Source organism: Entelurus aequoreus, linkage group LG15 (genome assembly GCF_033978785.1).
Source record: "Entelurus aequoreus isolate RoL-2023_Sb linkage group LG15, RoL_Eaeq_v1.1, whole genome shotgun sequence".
Lineage (NCBI taxonomy): Eukaryota > Metazoa > Chordata > Actinopteri > Syngnathiformes > Syngnathidae > Entelurus > Entelurus aequoreus.
This window is the reverse complement of record NC_084745.1, coordinates 45396579-45415807: the sequence shown is the minus strand read 5'-3', so window position 1 is coordinate 45415807 and position 19229 is coordinate 45396579. Positions and strand designations below refer to the sequence as shown.

The 19229-nt window shown below is 40.4% G+C and overlaps 1 protein-coding gene across 3 annotated transcripts in view; it reads left to right on the top strand.

Annotated features, from left to right (window-relative positions):
• Positions 1 to 19229, top strand: part of dync2i1 (dynein 2 intermediate chain 1) — a 38763-nt gene that overhangs the window by 17286 nt on the left and 2248 nt on the right. For all 3 annotated transcript variants that reach the window (XM_062021616.1, XM_062021617.1, XM_062021615.1), the window contains exons 6-22: positions 1371 to 1415; positions 1586 to 1754; positions 1820 to 1928; positions 2004 to 2133; positions 3034 to 3145; positions 3225 to 3313; positions 3385 to 3514; positions 3578 to 3744; positions 3807 to 3969; positions 7056 to 7163; positions 7237 to 7298; positions 7371 to 7422; positions 11433 to 11490; positions 11776 to 11875; positions 11942 to 12073; positions 12140 to 12357; positions 15596 to 19229. The exon at positions 15596 to 19229 is cut by the window's right edge and continues 2248 nt beyond it. In XM_062021616.1, coding sequence (XP_061877600.1) covers positions 1371 to 1415; positions 1586 to 1754; positions 1820 to 1928; positions 2004 to 2133; positions 3034 to 3145; positions 3225 to 3313; positions 3385 to 3514; positions 3578 to 3744; positions 3807 to 3969; positions 7056 to 7163; positions 7237 to 7298; positions 7371 to 7422; positions 11433 to 11490; positions 11776 to 11875; positions 11942 to 12073; positions 12140 to 12357; positions 15596 to 15764 — 2013 coding nt within the window. In that variant the 3' untranslated portion in view covers positions 15765 to 19229. The remainder of the gene's footprint in view (positions 1 to 1370; positions 1416 to 1585; positions 1755 to 1819; positions 1929 to 2003; positions 2134 to 3033; positions 3146 to 3224; positions 3314 to 3384; positions 3515 to 3577; positions 3745 to 3806; positions 3970 to 7055; positions 7164 to 7236; positions 7299 to 7370; positions 7423 to 11432; positions 11491 to 11775; positions 11876 to 11941; positions 12074 to 12139; positions 12358 to 15595) is intronic.

Sequence of the window (19229 nt, the reverse complement as noted above, 5' to 3'; positions counted from 1 at the left end):
GGCCTTCGTCCCCCAGACCCCCGGAAGTTTTTTCAGTCTTTTTCATTGTGGTCAAATCACATGCCTGAGTAATGTACAGCCACATCCTGGATGAAAACCAACGCTTCCCATCCAACCTGATGGAGCTTGAGAGGTGCTGCAAAGAGGAATGGGCCAAACTGCCCAGATATATGTGGGCCAAGCTTGTGGCATCGTATTCAAAAAAGACTTGAGGCTGTAATTTCTGCCAAAGGTGCATCAACAAAGTCTTGAGCAAATGCTCTGAATACTTATGTACAAATGTGATTTTTTATTTATTTAATACATTTGCAAATAAATAAATAAAAAGTCCACATTGTTGTTATGGAGTATTGTTTGTAGAATTTTAAGGAACAATTTATTTATTCCATTTTGGAATAAGGTTGTAACATAACAAATTGTGAAATAAGGGAAGTGCTGTGAATTCTTCCCGGTTGCGAGCAAAAATTAGGGTTACAAGTCCTCCCCTCGCGAGTTACCGTAGAATGGTCGGAATTAACCCATCCATTAAAACATCCAGTCTTACTCAGTAGCGTTAGCTATTAGCTCGAGATGGATACAACTTTATTTTTCTAAGCACGGGAAGGACAAAAGTGAGTGTGAAGGACAGTGCCGAGAATTAGAAGTGGATGATAAATCATCAGAAACATGACCGAGTTTCAGCTACTTGGTTAAGCAATAGCACTGCTAGTCTGCACCATACTGAAGCAGATTCAGTCAATAAAGCCAGCTAAGGACGTTATGATATCTAAACAGCGGACATTTTTCAATAAAAATATAGCGAAGCTGCTGACGGTGTGTTTGACAGGGAAGCATCTTGAAGGAGATACTGTGGGAGTCCACTCTCTACAATGAATGCTGTACATTATTACTGAATTACATCATAAAGCTACAGTAGTTGTTTGTACAACTTTATATTGTATTGTTTTTTTTTGTTTTTTTACACAATTTCTACTCTAAAAGTTTATTTTTCTTTTTAAAAGGCATGTTACGTTAAGCATGTGTGCAGTTTAATTACCGAGGATGGGCAACACTGTTTCGCTATACAGGTTTTTGTAGTTCTAAGTTATGTACCAAGTAAAATATAATACGAATTTAACATAATTGTGATCCTACAGGGCAAAAATAACAAAACATGTTATGTATGTCATATGTGAACAGTTGGCTTGCAGCGCACTCTGCTGGACAGAATATGTAAGCACAACATCTCTAAAAAAGTTCACTTTAATCCAGCACAAAGAGTTGACGGAAAACAATAACTTTGCATGTCTTGTTTTGGATAGTGTACCTAATGTGTCGTCTGTTCAGTCCGCTTGCATTATTTCAAACCTGTGTTTTTTCCCTTTGTGCAGGTTGCCATCGATGTGTCTTCGCATCAGTATGAGGATGACTTTGAGGTACCATGACGAACAGTGTATTCCTAAATCATGCATGTCTCCTCATGTTCCATTCATGTTTTTTTCTTCTTTTCTTTGCATGCATGTCAAGAGAGCGGTAAGGCTGTTTTGTGCTCAACGTGTGGCGGCACCGCATGATTCTCACAGCGTGATGATGTCTCATCTGGCAGGATTACGAGGAGGACTTTGAGGAACTCGATGACAATGAAGGGGAGGGCGAGGAGGAGGCCGAGGAGGTGAAAGCCATCCAGCTAGCCATGGGTGAGGAGAACCAGAGAGTCCGAGCATCTCTTTCTACTCTTAGTAGAGAAGAAGAGGAAGAAGAGAAGATGCCTAAAGGTAACGTTATGTTATTATAAATAAAATAAAGATAACAATGATAGTGATGACGCTTGTACTGTCAGTAAAGGGATACGCCCAGACGCCTAGTAAAAGCTCCCAGCGTGGGAAGTTCATGGACTTTGCAGCGGCCAAGCAACGAGAAGTCATCAAGAAAGTGTCCAGCAGACAAAAGTAGGTCTTGCTTGCATGAAGTGGTCAAGCTGGCGCTAGAGGATTGTCATTTAATGTGTGTGTGTGTGATGACAGGAAGCGCAGTGCAGACCTGCTTCGCCTCATTGACCTGGATTTGTCCACCACGGTGTCCCTGCTGGACCTGCCTCCTGTCAGTGAATATGACATGTACATTCGGAGCTTTGGAGCCGCCAACACAAAACAGGTCAGTTGGTGTCTTTTTGTATCTGGCCACTTTATCAGTCGTAATAAACTTAAATTTCTGTGTTTTTAACTAAACTGTAAATCTGGAGAATACACATATTGAACTACTCAAAATGTGTATTGGTCTATCTCAGGTAACTTTATTTTACTGTTGTCTAAGATTCCTAAGCCAAAGATGACCCATTTGAGTGACAGGACTGAAAGTAACAAGAATTACTTTTTAGGAGAGAATTATTAACCATGGCCCATGTTGTTGTTTTTACAACTTTATGAAAATACCTGGTATCCATTTTGTTGGCTTATAGTCTTTGGTATGACTCGGCCGATCTCAGGGCGGACACTCTAACCACTAGACCACTGAGTAGGTCTAGTGGCCAACACTATTTAGTATTGATATCCGTAGCTCATTTAGACATTTTAATGCTTAAAAATGCTTAATTTAAACCAAAAATAAATCAAATATCTGCAAAAAATCTGCATTATAGTGAAGCCACAAACGTCAAAGCCCGACGTGGTGAGGAAAGAAAATAGAATCTAACATTTCTGAATGGTTTCAATGATTATATTTAATTGAAAAGTTTTAGTATCCAGGAACAGCCTAAAATGTTTTTTCAGTGTTCAGGGTAGTTTAAATGACATTTTTTAAATTGTATGTAATAATTACGCAATCAGATTTATGTGTAGGATACTTTGCTTGATTTAAAAAAATATATATTTTACAGTGCATTATGTTTTTTTTCCTAGCAAATGGCAACATTAGGTAGAACAGTCCTATCCGATATCTCCCATTGAATATTATTATTTGTCAAATTGTCACGCACAAACCTGCTTTCTATTCGACAAAGACCATATATTTGCTTGTTAAGTTTGTGTCCAAATAAGGTAAAAAATTCCTGCTCAGGCTTACGTGCAGTGTAACGAGGACAATGTGGACCGGGATGTCCAGACAGAGGAGACGTATCTCAGTGACAAGTGGACACAACATCCTGCAGAGCACTGCGGTGCCTGTGGCGGTAGGATCACACATTTTCCTCCTGTCTCTCATCTCCTTTTGTGGAAGTTTTTGTCTGCATATTGCTTCCCACTGCACAGATCCAAACGGGACACATGACACGCGAGACCTGAGCGGGATGAACTTGGATTCGAGACGCTTGGCTGCGTTTCTGCGCTCCGCCTCCCAGGTAACATATCAGAGCAGGCGGGCATTGGGCATGATGCCAGCGGGACTGAGCTGTGCTGTGTGTCGGGACAGGTGATGGCGGTGCTGCTGGAGGAGGATCACGCTCAGAGGAGCTCCTTCAAGGGGAGGACCACGCAAACGGACACGCTGTCTTTCAGTGACGGAAGTGTGCAGCTCAACACCGAGCTGCCTTTTCTTCTTGGTACTCCTATGAGCGTGTTGACTTTGTATCAGAAAGAAGGTTTTAAACGTTTTTTTCCTGCAGGCCGTGCCGTCAGCTTGCTGAACTTCTCTACCGTCCAAAGACACACGCTGCTCTCCGTCCACCAGCCTGCAGCTTCTGTGGCGCCACTTGGCGAATGCAGCATCATCTGCATCTGGAGGATGTGGGAGCCCTCCAGGCCTCAGAAGATCCTCCTTTTCGAGTCTGAGGTGATCCCTCTCAGCTGAGTGTGTGCCGAAGCGAGTGCTGAAGCTTTCCTTCCGTCTCTCAGGTGACGTGCTGCTCTTTCAGCCCGGGAAAGTCCACGTTGGTGTTTGCGGGCACGTCCATCGGCTCGGTGGCGCTGTGGGATCTACGCGAGCCTGACGGGGACCACGAGCGCCTGAGGATCGACGAGGAAGAGTGGACCTTTAGACGACCTACCTTCTCTACCGGTATGTCAGCGCACAAATGAAACCTCTTTGAACATTTGAACACTTGTTCCTCTTGCTCTGTCTTTTTATTGTCTGGCAGACAAGGGGCCTCATTTATAAAGGTTGTTCCGCACAAAAAAGTTGCGTCAACAGTAGTGAAATGTGCATAAGTAACGTTCACCACAAACTTTGGTATTTATAGAAAAATGATATGCAGAAAAGGTTGCGCACTCTGTCAATCTCGCTAGAACTTGCGCAAAGTTTTTCTGACACGGGAATCAGCTACGGCCGTTGTTAGCACCGAATGAAGCTCATTATCACATTAAATTAAACCAGTGACGTTGTGTAAATGGTAAATAAAAACAGAATACAATGATTTGCAAATCCATTTCAACCTATATTCAATTGAATAGACTGCAAAGACAAGATACTTAATGTTCAAACTGGTAAAATGTATTTTTTGCAAATATTAGCTCATTTGGAATTTGATGCCTGCAACATGTTTCAAAAAACAAGTGGCAAAAAAGACTGAGAAAGTTGAGGAATGCTCATCAAACCCTTATTTGGAACATCCCACAGGTGAACAGGCTAATTTGGAACAGGTGGGTGCCATGATTGGGTATAAAAGCAGCTTCCATAAAATGCTCAGTCATTCACAAACAAGGATGGGGCGAGGGTCACCACTTTGTGAGCATATGTGTGAGAAAATTGTCGAACAGTTTAAGAACAACATTTCTCAACAAGCTATTGCAAGGAATTTAGGGATTTCACCATGTACGGTCCGTAATATCATCAAAAGGTTCAGAGAATCTGGAGAAATCACTGCTCCTAAGCGGCAAGGCCGAAAACCAACATTGAATGCCCGTGACCTTTGATCCCTCAGGCGGTACTTCATCAAAAACTGACATCGGTGTGTAAAGGATATCACCACATGTGCTCAGGAACACTTCAGAAAACCACTATCAGTAACTACAGTTGGTCGCTACATCTGTAAGTGCAAGTTAAAACTCTACTATGCAAAGCGAAATCCATTTATCAACAACACCCAGAAACGCCGCCGGCTTTGCTGGGCCCGAGCTCATCTAAGATGGACTGATGCAAAGTGGAAAAGTGTTCTGTGGTCTGACGAGTCCAAATTGTTTTTGGAAACTGTGGACGTCGTGTCCTCCGGACCAAAGAGGAAAATAACCATCTGGACTGTTATAGGCGCAAAGTTGAAAAGCCAGCATCTGTGATGGTATGGGGGTGTATTAGTGCCCAAGGCATAGGTAACTTACACATCTGTGAAGGCACCATTAATGCTGAAAGGTACATACAGGTTTTGGAGCAACATATGTTGCCATCCAAGCAACGGTTTTTCATGGACGCCCCTGCTTATTGTAGCAAGACAATGCCAAGCCACATTCTGAAAAGAGTGCGGGTACTAGATTGGCCTGCCTGTAGTCCAGGCCTGTCTCCCATTGAAAATGTGTGTCGCATTATGAAGCCTAAAATACCCAAACTGACTGTTGAACAACTTAAGGTGTACATCAAGCAAGAATGGGAAAGAATTCCACCTGAAAAGCTTCAAAAATCTGTCTCCTCAGTTCCCAAACGTTGACTGAGTGTTGTTAAAAGGAAAGGCCATGTAACACAGTAGTAAAAATGCCCCTGTGCCAACTTTTTTGCAATGTGTTGCTGCCATTAAATTCTAAGTTAATGATTATTTGCAAAAAAACATACGTTTCATAGTTCGAACATTAAATATCTTGTCTTTGCAGTCTATTTAATTGAATATAAGTTGAAAAGGATTTGCAAATCATTGTATTCTGTTTTTATTTACGATTCACACAACATGCCAACTTCACTGGTTTTGGGTTTTGTACATGCATATATAATGTGGTGGGTCATTGAAATAATTATTTTGAGCATTTTTATATGATTGGCAAAAATGTATAAATAGGTTGGGAGGTTCATCTTGGACTAGTATAAATACTTTTAGGACTAAACACCAAAAAATTTGGATTCCAGCACAATATTTCATTAAATAAAATCATGTTATGAATTTAGGAAATTATTATATTTAGCATTTTTCAATACATTTGGGTTTTAGGAGTTTACAACACAATTGTAGTTCTGTTTTGATCTCTCGCAGCCATGCTGCATATACACAACTACTATTTAATCTATATTATTCTTATTATTATCACTTAAATATGTTTACAAGATAAACAATTGTGCAAAAAACAGTGATTGTTCCAATAATATATTGTATGCGTGCCAATTGCTCACAAGAGTTTTAGATATTGCTCAAGATGACTACTTTGGTCATGAAACACAATGTCTGTGTTGCATTACTTTACAAAACAAACATATAAATAATGTATAAATTATTTGAACAAAGACTTGGCAAACAGGAAGACTAAAACATGTTTTTCTTCATCTCAGCAACCGTTCTCAAGTCACTGTGGAAGTGACACTATGATTGGTCAAACATTGACATACAAAATATTTTTGAGATATGATGTTACTAAGCCATCCCAAATAAATATTATTATGGTGCTCAATGTAAAAAACACAAATCTGAAAATGTCCCTCAGGGGTCTTTCATTGACAGACCAACATGTGATTCTTTAACTCATCAGCATATTCATGAGCTAATTAGCATGACTATTTATGATTGTGGGAGGAACTATTGCGCACAATTCACTGCAGGTGTGATTTAGGAGTATGTAGAAGTGTGCGCAGCATGCATTTTTTGGGGTAAACGTACATTAGGAGGACGGCTTCATGGTGGAACAGGGGTTAGTGCTGGTGCCTCTCAATTTGAAGCGACCCCGAGAGGGACAAGTGTTAGAAAATGGATGGAAGGATGGGTACATTAGGAGGTTTGTGCTTATGCAATGTCGGAAATCCACGCGCACTTTTATAAATGAAGCCCCAGGTGCGTTATAATTTGTTTGAGTAGAGTAGCACCAAATTAATTCTGTGGTGTTTGGAAAAAACACTGAGAGGTTGGAATTATTAGAAACACTCTGTCTCTAATGTTGTGACTGCTGGAGGTTATGTGACATGTTTGTGTTACATAAGAGCAGCAATCACTCAGTGTGTCTGCCTGTCGTCTAAAGACGCGCTGTCCTCAGCCCATTTCTCACCCGTGACGGCCGTGGAGGTTCTTCCCGCCAACGTGCTGGGGGGGCCGGGGTCAGAGGTCCCCTTTTTGGCATCCGAGGAAGGTGAGGCATGTTGTACATACACAGACTCATGGAGGTCTTCACACAGTCCTAACACTTCTTTGCAAAAAAACAGAGTTGCTGGGATTGTCCTTCCAGCTGGCGTCTATCGATGAGCGCGGCCTGTTGAATCTTTGGGTAGGTTAGCGTCCGTGTTTGACGTTGTCCCGTGCAAGAAACCTGACTTGGTGTTCCCTCTGTGGCCTTTAGGTGGTGCTGCAACTCCCTAAAGCCAACGAGGCGGGTTGTCAGACTGATCTAGGTGAGAACTATTTTCCTGTAAACACTAAACATATATTTACCCATTCCTACACTTTTCTTACTAGCATATATTTACTTTGACTTCTTTGCTCACTGTCCAGACACTCTTGTACAGAAAATACACAATACATATTAAAGGTACCTTGCAGGAAAATTACAGTCTTTCATTAGTGTGCTCAGGCATACAAAGGAAAAGAACATGACGTAAGTTAGGTCAACTTAAAAAAAGATTAAAAAATATATCTGCTACATAAACGTTTGGAACGCAACACATCACAACTGGTTGACTAACTACATAACTTAAAGGCCTACTGAAAGCCACTACTACCGACCACGCAGTCTGATAGTTTATATATCAATGATGAAATCTTAACATTGCAACACATGCCAATACGGCCGGGTTAGTTTACTAAAGTGCAATTTTAAATTTCCCGCGAAATATCTGCTGAAAATGTCTTGGTATGATGACGCTGCGGATGTGACGTCACGAGTTAGACAGGACATTTTAGTCCAGCACCGCGGCCAGCTTAAAGTCGTCAGTTTTCATCGCAAAATTCCACAGTATTCTGGACATCTGTGTTGGCGAATCTGTTACAATTTGTTCATTGCATTATGGAGAAAGAATCTGAGCAAGCGAAGAAGAAAGATGTCTGTGCGAAGCGGAGTATTTTGCGAGGGAAGTCAGCAACACAACACAGCCGGTGTTTCATTGTTTACATTCCCGAAAGATGCAGTCAAGATCGAAGAACTCGGACAACAGAGACTCTTACCAGGGGGACTTTGACTTCGATACACAGACGCCTGTTGAGAACTGGGACAACACAGACTCTTACCAGGATTACTTTGATTTGGATACACAGACACAGACGTGGTACCATGAGTACGCAGCTGCACTTCCAAACATTTGATCGCTTGCCCGTACGTGCGTGTCACGTACGTAACTTTGGGTAAATATATAAGCTTTATGAACCTTGGGTTAGGTGAACGGTCCTTTGGGCTGAGTGATTGTGTGTGTTGTGCAGGTGTTTGAATTGTATTGGCGGGTTATATGGACGGGAGCTAGGAGCTAGCATAACAAACACCCAGGTGTTTGTTAAGCGGGATTAATTTGTGGCATATTAAATATAAGCCTGGTTGTGTTGTGGCTAATAGAGTATATATATGTCTTGTGTTTATTTACGGTTGTAGTCATTCCCAGCTGAATATCAGGTCCCACCCGCCTCTCACAGCATCTTCCCTATCTGAATCGCTTCCACTTCCCACTAGTCCTTCACTTGCACTTTCCTCATCCACAAATCTTTCATCCTTGCTCAAATTAATGGGGAAATCATCGCTTTCTCGGTCCAAAACGCTCTCACTTCTGGCCGCCATCACTGTAAACAATAGGGAACTTTGCGGAAATGTTCAACTGACTACGTCACGCTACTTCCGGTAGGGGCAAGGCTTTTTTTGGTCAGATACCAAAAGTTGCGATCTTTATCGTCGTCGTTCTCTACTAAATCCTTTCAGCAAAAATATGGCAATATCGCGAAATGATCAAGTATGACACATAGAATGGACCTGCTATCCCCGTTTAAATTTAAAAAAATCATTTCAGTAGGCCTTTAAATAATACACAACACAGCAATTTGAATGTTTAAAAACCTAGTTAACTGAAAACCATTAAATAACTTAAATAATTAAAATAGCAGCACGTTTAATGTGAAACAACTAGCTAGCTGAATGATAATCAACTAAATGATTTCAATTTTAAAAAGTAACACAATGTTTAACATGTAACATCCAGTTGACTAATAATCAACTAAATAGCTTCAATTGAAAAATCACAAGTTTAATGTGTAACAAACAACTAGGTGATAACCATTTAACATAACTTAAACTAAAAATAACAACTTTAATTTGTAACAACAAGGTGACTAAAAATCAACCAAATACCTTCAATTAATTACAAAGTTTAATGTGTAACAACTAATAATCAACTAAGTACTTTCAATTAAAAAAATAACATTTATTGTGTAACAAACAACTAGTTGACTAATAATCCACATAAATAACTTACGCATTAAAATTGTTAATTTTCTCATTTAAGTTATTTAGTTGATTTATTAGTCAACTAGTTGTTACACATATATGTTTCTTAGTTTAATAACTAGTTGGCTAATTAACTAAATAACTTCAAAAAAAGAACACAAAATGCTTAACAACTAGTTGTCTAAAAATACACCATCAATTAAAATAAGACCACAACAATTTTATTGTGTAGCACCTGTAGTCCGATATTGATATTAGTCTGAAAATAAAATGTTTATGGATTACATCGGCCTACATCTAAAACGTCCGGTGTAAGAACGATGATAGAAGCAGTCTGTTCTGCTCTCGCTAATGTTTCTTTTTGCAAGCTTGATAGACCGTTACAAGGTTGTCTCCATTTTAAAGCATTTGCTTCAAAACACTGTAAAAGTGAACATACCGAAAAAAAGTAAGTTACATGAGATACAAGTGAACTCTTCTGTGACATTCCAACACAAAATAAATGCATTAAAACAAATGCCCGAGCACAATGCTTTACGTTGGATATGCTATATACATGCTACTAATTAGCATTAGTGGCTTCAACACCTCTAGATTTGGTAATTAAAACTAAGATGCATGTTACAATCAAACCGCTGGTGAGTAATATGCAGTGTTTGGGAAAATGGCGTTACCAATGCTGCTAGTTTTTCCAGTAACAAATAATCTAATGTGTTCCTGATTGTTATTGGCCAATAATTAAGGCTCCAATATCGACTAATAATCAAAATGAATAACTTCAACTAAAATGACAACACACCAGGTTTAGTGTGTAACAAGTTGACTAATAATCAAATAAATTATATGAATAAAAAATGCATTTGGATTCCTGTAACTTACTGTTTATACTGGCGCCTTACACAAACAACCAATTATAAACCTTCTTTCTAGGTTAATTTAAGGGGGGCACAAAATGTAACGAGTAGCAACAACACTCCAAGGAAATGTTTGGGAGTAAAAATATTAATTTTCGTTTGAAAATACTGTAAGTGAAGTACAAACATGGAAAAAAAGATTAGGAGTACAGTAGGGAAGTGTTTATACTTACTGTACAACACGGCATATAAACACGTTAAATATGTACAAAAAAATACACAGTGTAATGTATCATTTAAGATATTATTTTGCAAGTGAAGTGACACAGAGTGCAATGCTGTAATATAGTATGCATACCAGTACACGGGGTAATACAGTATGCAAACTAGCGCATTGGTAATACAGTATGCAAATTAGTAGATGTGGTTATACAGTATGCATACTAGTACATGTGTTAATACAGCATACATACTAGTACATGTGTAAATACAGTCTCCATCCTAGTACATTATACAGCATGCATACTAGTACATGCGGTTATACAGTATGCAAATTAGTACATGTGGTAATACAGTCTGCATCCTAGTACATTATACAGCATGCATACTAGTACATGTGGTTATACAGTATGCAAACTAGTACATGTGGTAATACAGTATGCATACTATTACATTGGTAATACAGTATGCATACTAGTACATGTGGTAATACAGCATGCATACTAGTACATGTGGTAATACAGTCTGCATCCTAGTACATTATACAGCATGCATACTAGTACATGTGGTTATACAGTATGCAAATTAGTACATGTGGCAATACAGTATGCATACTAGTACATTGGTAATACAGCATGCATACTAGTAAATCACCAAAAATGATTCCTGGGCGCGGTCACCGCTGCTGCCCACTGCTCCCCTCACCTCCCAGGGGGTGATCAAGGGTGATGGGTCAAATGCAGAGAATAATTTCGCCACACCTAGTGTGTGTGTGACAATCATTGGTACTTTAACTTTAACTTAACATGTGGTTATACAGCCTGCATACTAGTAGATGTGGTTATACAGCATGCAAACTAGTGCTTGTGTACACCTGTGTGAGCATGTAATTCATTCTGTCCTGCAGGTCTGAGGCCAGGTGGCAAAGTGAAGCTTCTCCACAGTTCGTGCGTGGCGACCGAGGGGTGAGCTATGCCAAGCAGCATATGATGATACGCTATGTGATAAGGATGCTATGCTAAGCAGCATGTGATGATACGCTATGTGATAAGGATGCTATGCCAAGCAGCTCGCAATGATGCTTTGTCAGCGTCTGAAAATAGGACACTAAGTGTCCTACAGCTGCTCCAATATGTCACATGATCTTGTTTATCTGCTGATTTTGTCGCCTCAACATTTGATGGAAACATATATCTGTGAAGCGGGTTGTTTAAAGACTCTTTTAACCTTTGACCTGGTCTGCCTGGCAGGGTCTGCCCGTCGCTTGCAGAGAAAAGTGGGCCACTGCAGACGCTTGCTTTGAAATTCCTCCCCACCGACTGCAGCCACTTCTTCATTGGCACCAGCATGGTGAGCTCTCGTTTGCTCTGGCAGAAATGTCAACCGTCTTCATGTTGTCTGTGTTCCACCTCTCAGGGTCTGGTCAGTCACGGGACCACTCAGGGTTTGAAGGCCCCACCCAAGTTCTACAGCTCTCAAGAATTCGGAGCGCGGCTTGTTGACGTCAGTTCCATCCAATTTTCTCCTTTCAGGCCAGGCTTGTTCTTGGTGAGCATCACATGCTAAAAAAATGGCTGCCACTGCACCTTGACCAGCTTCCTGTCCGTCCGCCAGGTGGGCTGCGGGGACGGAAGCGTCCGGCTGCACCGGGTCAGCTGTGACAAGCCGGTGGCTGAGTGGAGCAACAGCACTGCCGGCGAAGCGGTGGTCTCACTGCAGTGGAGCCAGACCAGACCTGCGGTCTTCTGCGTGCTGGACGCCACCTCCATCCTCCACGTTTGGGACCTGCTGAAGAAGGACTCAGGCCCTGTGGTCTCTGAGCATATGGACAGGTGAGGCGTATCAGGCCCCGAAGATGATGATGAGGATAAAATTGTTGACAAGTGACAACTTTATTCATCAGAACATGTCAGCCGCCATGTGAGATGGCCAAGTCAATAATGGCGCTACTGGCTTGTTGCGATCCAACACCCAAGTTGTTTCCTTCCTGTCCAATTATGGGCATGTTGTCTAATGTCTCTGAAGACAGCTTAAGTACGGTCGACAAGTTCCATATTTTATAATTCGGGGTGTGCCGATCAGATATTGTCAGATATTGGTTCGATACCAGCAAAAAAAAACAAGTTTTGAATGATACAGGCTTGCATCTAAAATCTCCGATACAAACTGTCCTGCAGTGTGTTTACTTGTGCAAAGTTAACATCTAAATCCATCCATCCATCCATCCATCTTCAACCGCTTATCCGGAATCGGGTCGCGGGGGCAACAGCTCCAATAGAGACCCCCAGACTTCCCTCTCCAGAGCAACATTAGCAACTTCCTCCTGGGGAATCCCGAAGCGTTCCCAGGCCAGAGAGGAGATGTAATCCCCCCATCTGGTTCTTGGCCTGCCGCGTGGTCTCCTCCCAGTGGGACGTGCAACGAGGACCTCCCTAGGGAGACGCTCGTGAGGCATCCGCACGAGATGCCCGAACCACCTAAGCTGGTTCTTTTCCAAGCGAGGGAGTAGCGGCTCTACTCCGAGTCTCTCTCGGGTGACTGAACTTCTCACCCTATCTCTAAGGGAGATGCCAGCCACCCTTCTGAGGAAACTCATTTCGGCCGCTTGTATCCGCGATCTTATTCTTTCGGTCATGACCCACACTTCATGACCATAGGTGAGAGTAGGAATGTAGATAGCTCGGTAGACCGAGAGCTTTGCCTTCTGGCTCAGCTCTCGTTTCGTCACAACAGTGCGGCAGAGAGACTGCAATACTGCCCCAGCTGCTCCGATTCTCCGGCTGATTTCCTTCTCCATCTTTCCCTCACTCGTGAACAAGACCCCGAGATACTTAAACTCCTCCACCTGGGACAGAGTCTCGTTCTCTACCTGGACTGTACAAACCACATCTAAATGTCCTCCAAAAAGCAAACAAGCTTGGTCCAAGGTTGGTTCTTGAATTTTAGTGAGGTCCTTTACAAAAGGTAAACATTGTATGCTATAGGCCAGGGTTCTTAACCTTTTTCACCTCGGGACCCAACTCTTTCACTCCAGGGGGACCCGAGGCCCACTCAAACACTAACACTGAATTAGTCATCTTACTCTTGATTTTAATGGTGTTCAATAATTATATCTCACCTACCTAAAGTTTACAACCTTGTCAAATGACATAAAACGTAGTAATCACAAAGATTATTATTAACTGAACACGTAAACCTTAGGCTTAGGTCAGGTTGTACATAAAAATAAATACTAACTAAATATACAGCATAAGATGGGACTCATTAAAACTGACAAACAATACATTTAAATACAATTATGTTGTGCTAAAATAAATAAACTGCATTTAAAAATTAATGTTTCTTAACTAAACTGTCAATAAAATTTAAAGTGCAAATAAAAATACATCTTCACCAATTTAGTCATAATTTTTGCGCTTAAAAAATGTTTCTATGACTTTAGCTCCAAACTTCTTCTGTTTGTTTAATGTTGTCACTCCTGCCACAAGTGGTGAAAAAGTGTATTACAACGGAGTACTGCTGTGGCCCATACAGACCACAGCTGATAAACACATTTTTGGCGGCCCTCTAGATGGCGCTGTTGGCCCAACAATGGGCCCCAGCCCTATGTTTAAGAAGCACTGCTATAGACTACTAGGAGCGAGCGGATACCCAAAAGATAAGCACACAATAGCACACAAGCTAGACATACGTTAAACGTGTCCTTGCGGTCTAAAACTGTGCATTTGTCAATGTAAACAAGTACCAAATAATTATAGTTACATATTACTTACACATACAAAGTCTCCAGGACAGAAGCATATTAAAAAGTATCCAGTAACAAACATGTCCGCATCATTCAAATTACTGTGTTGTGAGCTAACTTCATGAGTTACTACGGCCACTTTTGTGTCACCAAGAAACAATTACCACTCAACTTCAACTTAATGACAGCATAAGTCCATCTCAAACAGTTATAATGGTAAATAAATGATAAATGGGTTATACTTGTATAGCGCTTTTCTACCTTCAAGGTCCTCAAAGCGCTTTGACAGTATTTCCACATTCACCCATTCACACACACATTCACACACTGATGGCGGGAGCTGCCATGCAAGGCGCTAACCAGCAGCCATCAGGAAGGGTGAAGTGTCTTGCCCAAGGACACAACGGACGTGACTAGGATGGTAGAAGGTGGAGATTGAACCCCAGTAACCAGCAACCCTCCGATTGCTGGCACGGCCACTCTACCAACTTTTTTCATGCCTACCAATTTTCTCTGACTAATTTTAGCTGATCAAAGAATTTCCAACACGCCACGCTACAAACTAATAAAAGTACCATATTTTTCGGAGTATAAATCGCACCTGCCGAAAATGCATAATAAAGAAGGAAAAAAACATATAAGTCGTACCGGAGTATAAGTCGCATTTTTTGGGGAAATTTATTTGATAAAAGCCAACACCAAGAATAGACATTTGAAAGGCAATTTAAAATAAATAAAGAATAGTGAACAACAGGCTGAATAAGTGTACGTTATATGAGGCATAAATAACCAACTGAGAACGTGTCTGGTATGTTAACGTAACATATTATGGTAAGAGTCATTCAAATAACTATAACATATAGAACATGCTATACGTTTACCAAACAATCTGTCACTCCTAATCGCTAAATCCCATGAAATCTTATACGTCTAGTCTCTTACGTGAATGAGCTAAATAATATTATTTGATATTTTACGCTAATGTGTTAATAATTTCACACATAAGTCGCTCCTGAGTATAAGTCGCACCCCCGGCCAAACTATGAAAAAAACTGCGACTTGTAGTCCGAAAAATACGGTATATGTATGTTTTCTGCTGATATCGTATCGGATGAAAACTCAAGACTTCCAACTTTATCGGATTGTGAGGGAAAAAGTTGGACAGCCTTAATTAGCATGTATGTGCATGTAGCGTTTAATTGTCTTTACTTCTCAGACAATGATGCTGCTAATCTAGCCTTACACATTCAAGAATAACATGTGGTTTCATAATCCAGCAGGTTACATGTGTTCATGCATCGCTGATTTTTTTTCTGTGCCCGCAGGCTGACGGCCATGACTGCGTTTGGAGACCCTGGACAACAGAACACGTACTCTGGAATAGCGACGGCGCAGCAGTCAGGCAAAATAGAGATGCACTATTTCACACAGAACTTCAGCCTCCAAAGTAGCGAAGAAGAGCAAACGTTGGAGAGTATTAGCCAATCTCTCTGAACGTTTGCACACTGACATGATAGATCATGTTATTCTTTGACAGCAGATGTCATCTTTGCTATCCCGCACGCATTTTTACCCTCAGATATGCTCTCCGGGTACACATTTTGTGGCATTTGTACGGTTTCAGTTTCGAGTTAAGTCTGTTGGCCGCGGACAATCTGCGCGTAGCTACCAGCGAATCCGAGCGCTCCCTTTTGTAATATCATGCAGCGCATTTAATTATTTTCAATCAATGCTGCTTCTGCTATTTGAAAAAAAAGTATGATTCCGTAACTTGCCATCGCAGAACCACTTAAAAAAGGATCCCAAAACGCACAAATTTACAGTGGAACCTCGATTTAGGAACTTAAACTTGAACAGGGTTCATAAATAGAAAAGTTTGCGCACTACCAATTTTGGAACACCTCATTTATAGCAATGAGTAAGTACAGTAGTACCTAAACTTACGAGCTTCATTGGTACTGAGACGGAGCTCTTAACGCAAAACACTTGTATCTCAAATCACTGTCATCTTTTGAAATCATCTCAGTTGAAAACAGCACAATTTTAAAATGTAACATGTCTTTTAAAAACAACAACACACTTTTAGATGCAGCATATTGTATAATAACAGTACAATAGAATGTGCTAATAACAACTACAGCAGTTTTATGAAGTAAAAGTATTCTCTGTCAAACACACCATCAGCAGCTTTTCCATATTTTCATGGATAAATGTCCATTTAGATATTATTTTTGCATTCTTGGCTTCTGTTAGACTCATTCTGCTTCAATATGGTGCAGACTGGCAGTGGTACATAGATAACATAAATCAAATTATGTTTTTGATTTATTTATTCTTCAATTCAATCATCCGCTTCTTCTTCTAATCACTGTCCTTCACACTCACTTTCTTCTGTTCCATAGTTGGAAAAACAAAAGTTATGTCACTCTCTGGCTATCAGCTAATGCTAACGAGTGAGACTGGATGTTTTGGTCAGATCTTACAAGGTTCACCGTCACATTTGCTATGCCAACTAATGGCAGAGATGCTTGTAACTCAAATCGTTTCTTGCAACTTAAAGCATAACAATTAGCACTTTTAAGTTGAGGTACCACTGTACGTCCAAACATATCACTGGTACTTTAGATTATAACAACTATTTTAATACTGAACATCCTTTGCTGTCAGTCTTATTGTTTTGTAAACACAACTACTCTAAAGTCCACAACTATTTGGACAGTGACCGTTTTTTTTATGCTTTTGTCTTATACTCCATTTACAATGGATTATAAATAAATCCATCTTTATATACATCAGCATATGATTGAAGCGTAGATTTACCACTTTAATTGAAGAGCTTTGACAAAATGTAATTTAGCATGTAGGAATTAAAGCTACAGATATGTCTGAACACATACTGAAACTATGGGCAACATTTTAACTTGGATGAAAATATTTTGCAGTAAATGAAGCCTATGGACATCTTTTAAAATATGAGTATTAAACAAGATGAATATATTTACAGTTACAGTATGTCATTTGAATCATTGAAAATTATATTGATGTTATCTATGTAATGTCCTTGCAATTTCTAAAGGGTAAAAGCCATTAAAGCTGAAACTGATCACTTCAATCACATGCTGATTTGTTTATTGATTTCAACTCCAATGTTTTTTTTTGTTTTGTTTTATTCCAAAAATGTAACTATCCAAATATTTCTGGACTTTCTGTAGCTTGGTTTAAAACAACAGTGACAGCAAGGGATGTAAAAGTGGTGGTTAAGTTTATAGTACAGTACCACTCAAATGTTTACCTACTTCCTGCTATAAATGAGCTGTTCGAAAACATTTGACGGGTTGTGTATAATGAAGCAAATTTCCCCAAACATGAATAATTGGTTCCAGCCTGGACTAAAGTCCTCATTTTAGTAAAACTTTATTTTGTACAGCATATTAAAACTAGCATAAATAACACAGCCAAAACAACAACTAGCTGAACTGTCCTCAAATACAGCCGCTCTGCCGACACGTGCAAACTCTCTGGTGCACTCAGAAATCACAAAATTCTTTAACTTTTATAGCCAGGTTGGTAAAATGATCAAGAATATAACATAAATACTTAACCTCGTCGGTGAATCTTCTTGGCGTGCAGGAGGGGAGAGGCAGTGTCGTACAACGTGGATACTTGCTGAAAGTTTCAAACCACACATCGCTCATATTGAGCTCGCAAAACTACAAAAATGCTGTAAAATGGCTAAAAAGAATCACAGTAGCAAACTACCTGAGTGAGGCTTTTGTCATTGCAAATATTGAAATACCACTGCTGCTCGTTTGTGCCGTTTAGGTCATTCTAAACTACCAGTGACGTCACCTCCTCACCTTGTCCTAAACTTACCAAACTTGACCTTAACATCAAAAAAAGAAAATGTTTGTGCTTTTATTATTCTTTTTTTTGTGAATGCCCAGGCATCCACACATATAGTATTGGACACCAAAAATCCTCTTTTATTATTCCGCCCAAAAACTTAAGCGCACTCCACAGCCCACAATTTTCATCCGATCGGAACTGTTCAAGTATCAAAACGTTTGGCTTGACCGGGAATTGTGAGCTCGCCAAACAATAAAAAAAAAAATATCCCAGATTACCCAGAATTCCTGGTTTTCTGGGTCGTTCTGCCCATTGAAAATGAATGGGCCATTTCTCGAACTTACACAATTCCCACATGTGACGTGACCTCTGTATCGGGTTCTTCTGGGACCACAGGAAAGGGCACAACACTCTGCTGCGGCGGTTTACAATAGGTTTAATTATTATTGCACACAAGTGTCAGTTGGCTTTTCAGCTCCTCCTTGGTGTCCTCGCTTCTGCTTTTCAGCACCGCTCTCCCCTCATGGTTTACGACGCCGCTAATAAAGGAACAGGTGATTAGGTAACTCCTTCCAGCCGAGCCATCCACTCACTTGTCTGCTGCTTCATGACCGGCCCCTGCACACACCCCGCCCGCAGGGAACGCGTGAACCACGCCCCTCTCCACACCACATTTCTCAACCGATTCGAACCGTTTCACCAACCACACACTCCACTCCCCTTGGACATTTAAACTACCATTTTCCCAAGTTCAAAAAGAAATCCAGGAATTCCTAGAAATCCCAGTTTTCCAAAGCTCTATTTCCACCTCTTTCTGAAAAGTTTTCACAGTCCACATTTTTCAGCCCTTTTTGACCATTCCACTTTCAAAACTTTCTTCTTAGTTGGGACAACAAAAGTTGTTTTTTTTTCGTGCAAATTCCAGGAATTCCGAAATACCAATTAAACCACTTGGAAAAACACCAATCCATTCATATTATCTAGATCAATCGGGCTAGTATCACTGTTTTGTTTTTAAAAAATCCTGGTTTTCCCCAAATTCTTGAATTTCTAGGAAATTCCCATTCAAATGAATTGACATGTTCATAGTTCTACAATGTCCAAAATTGAAAA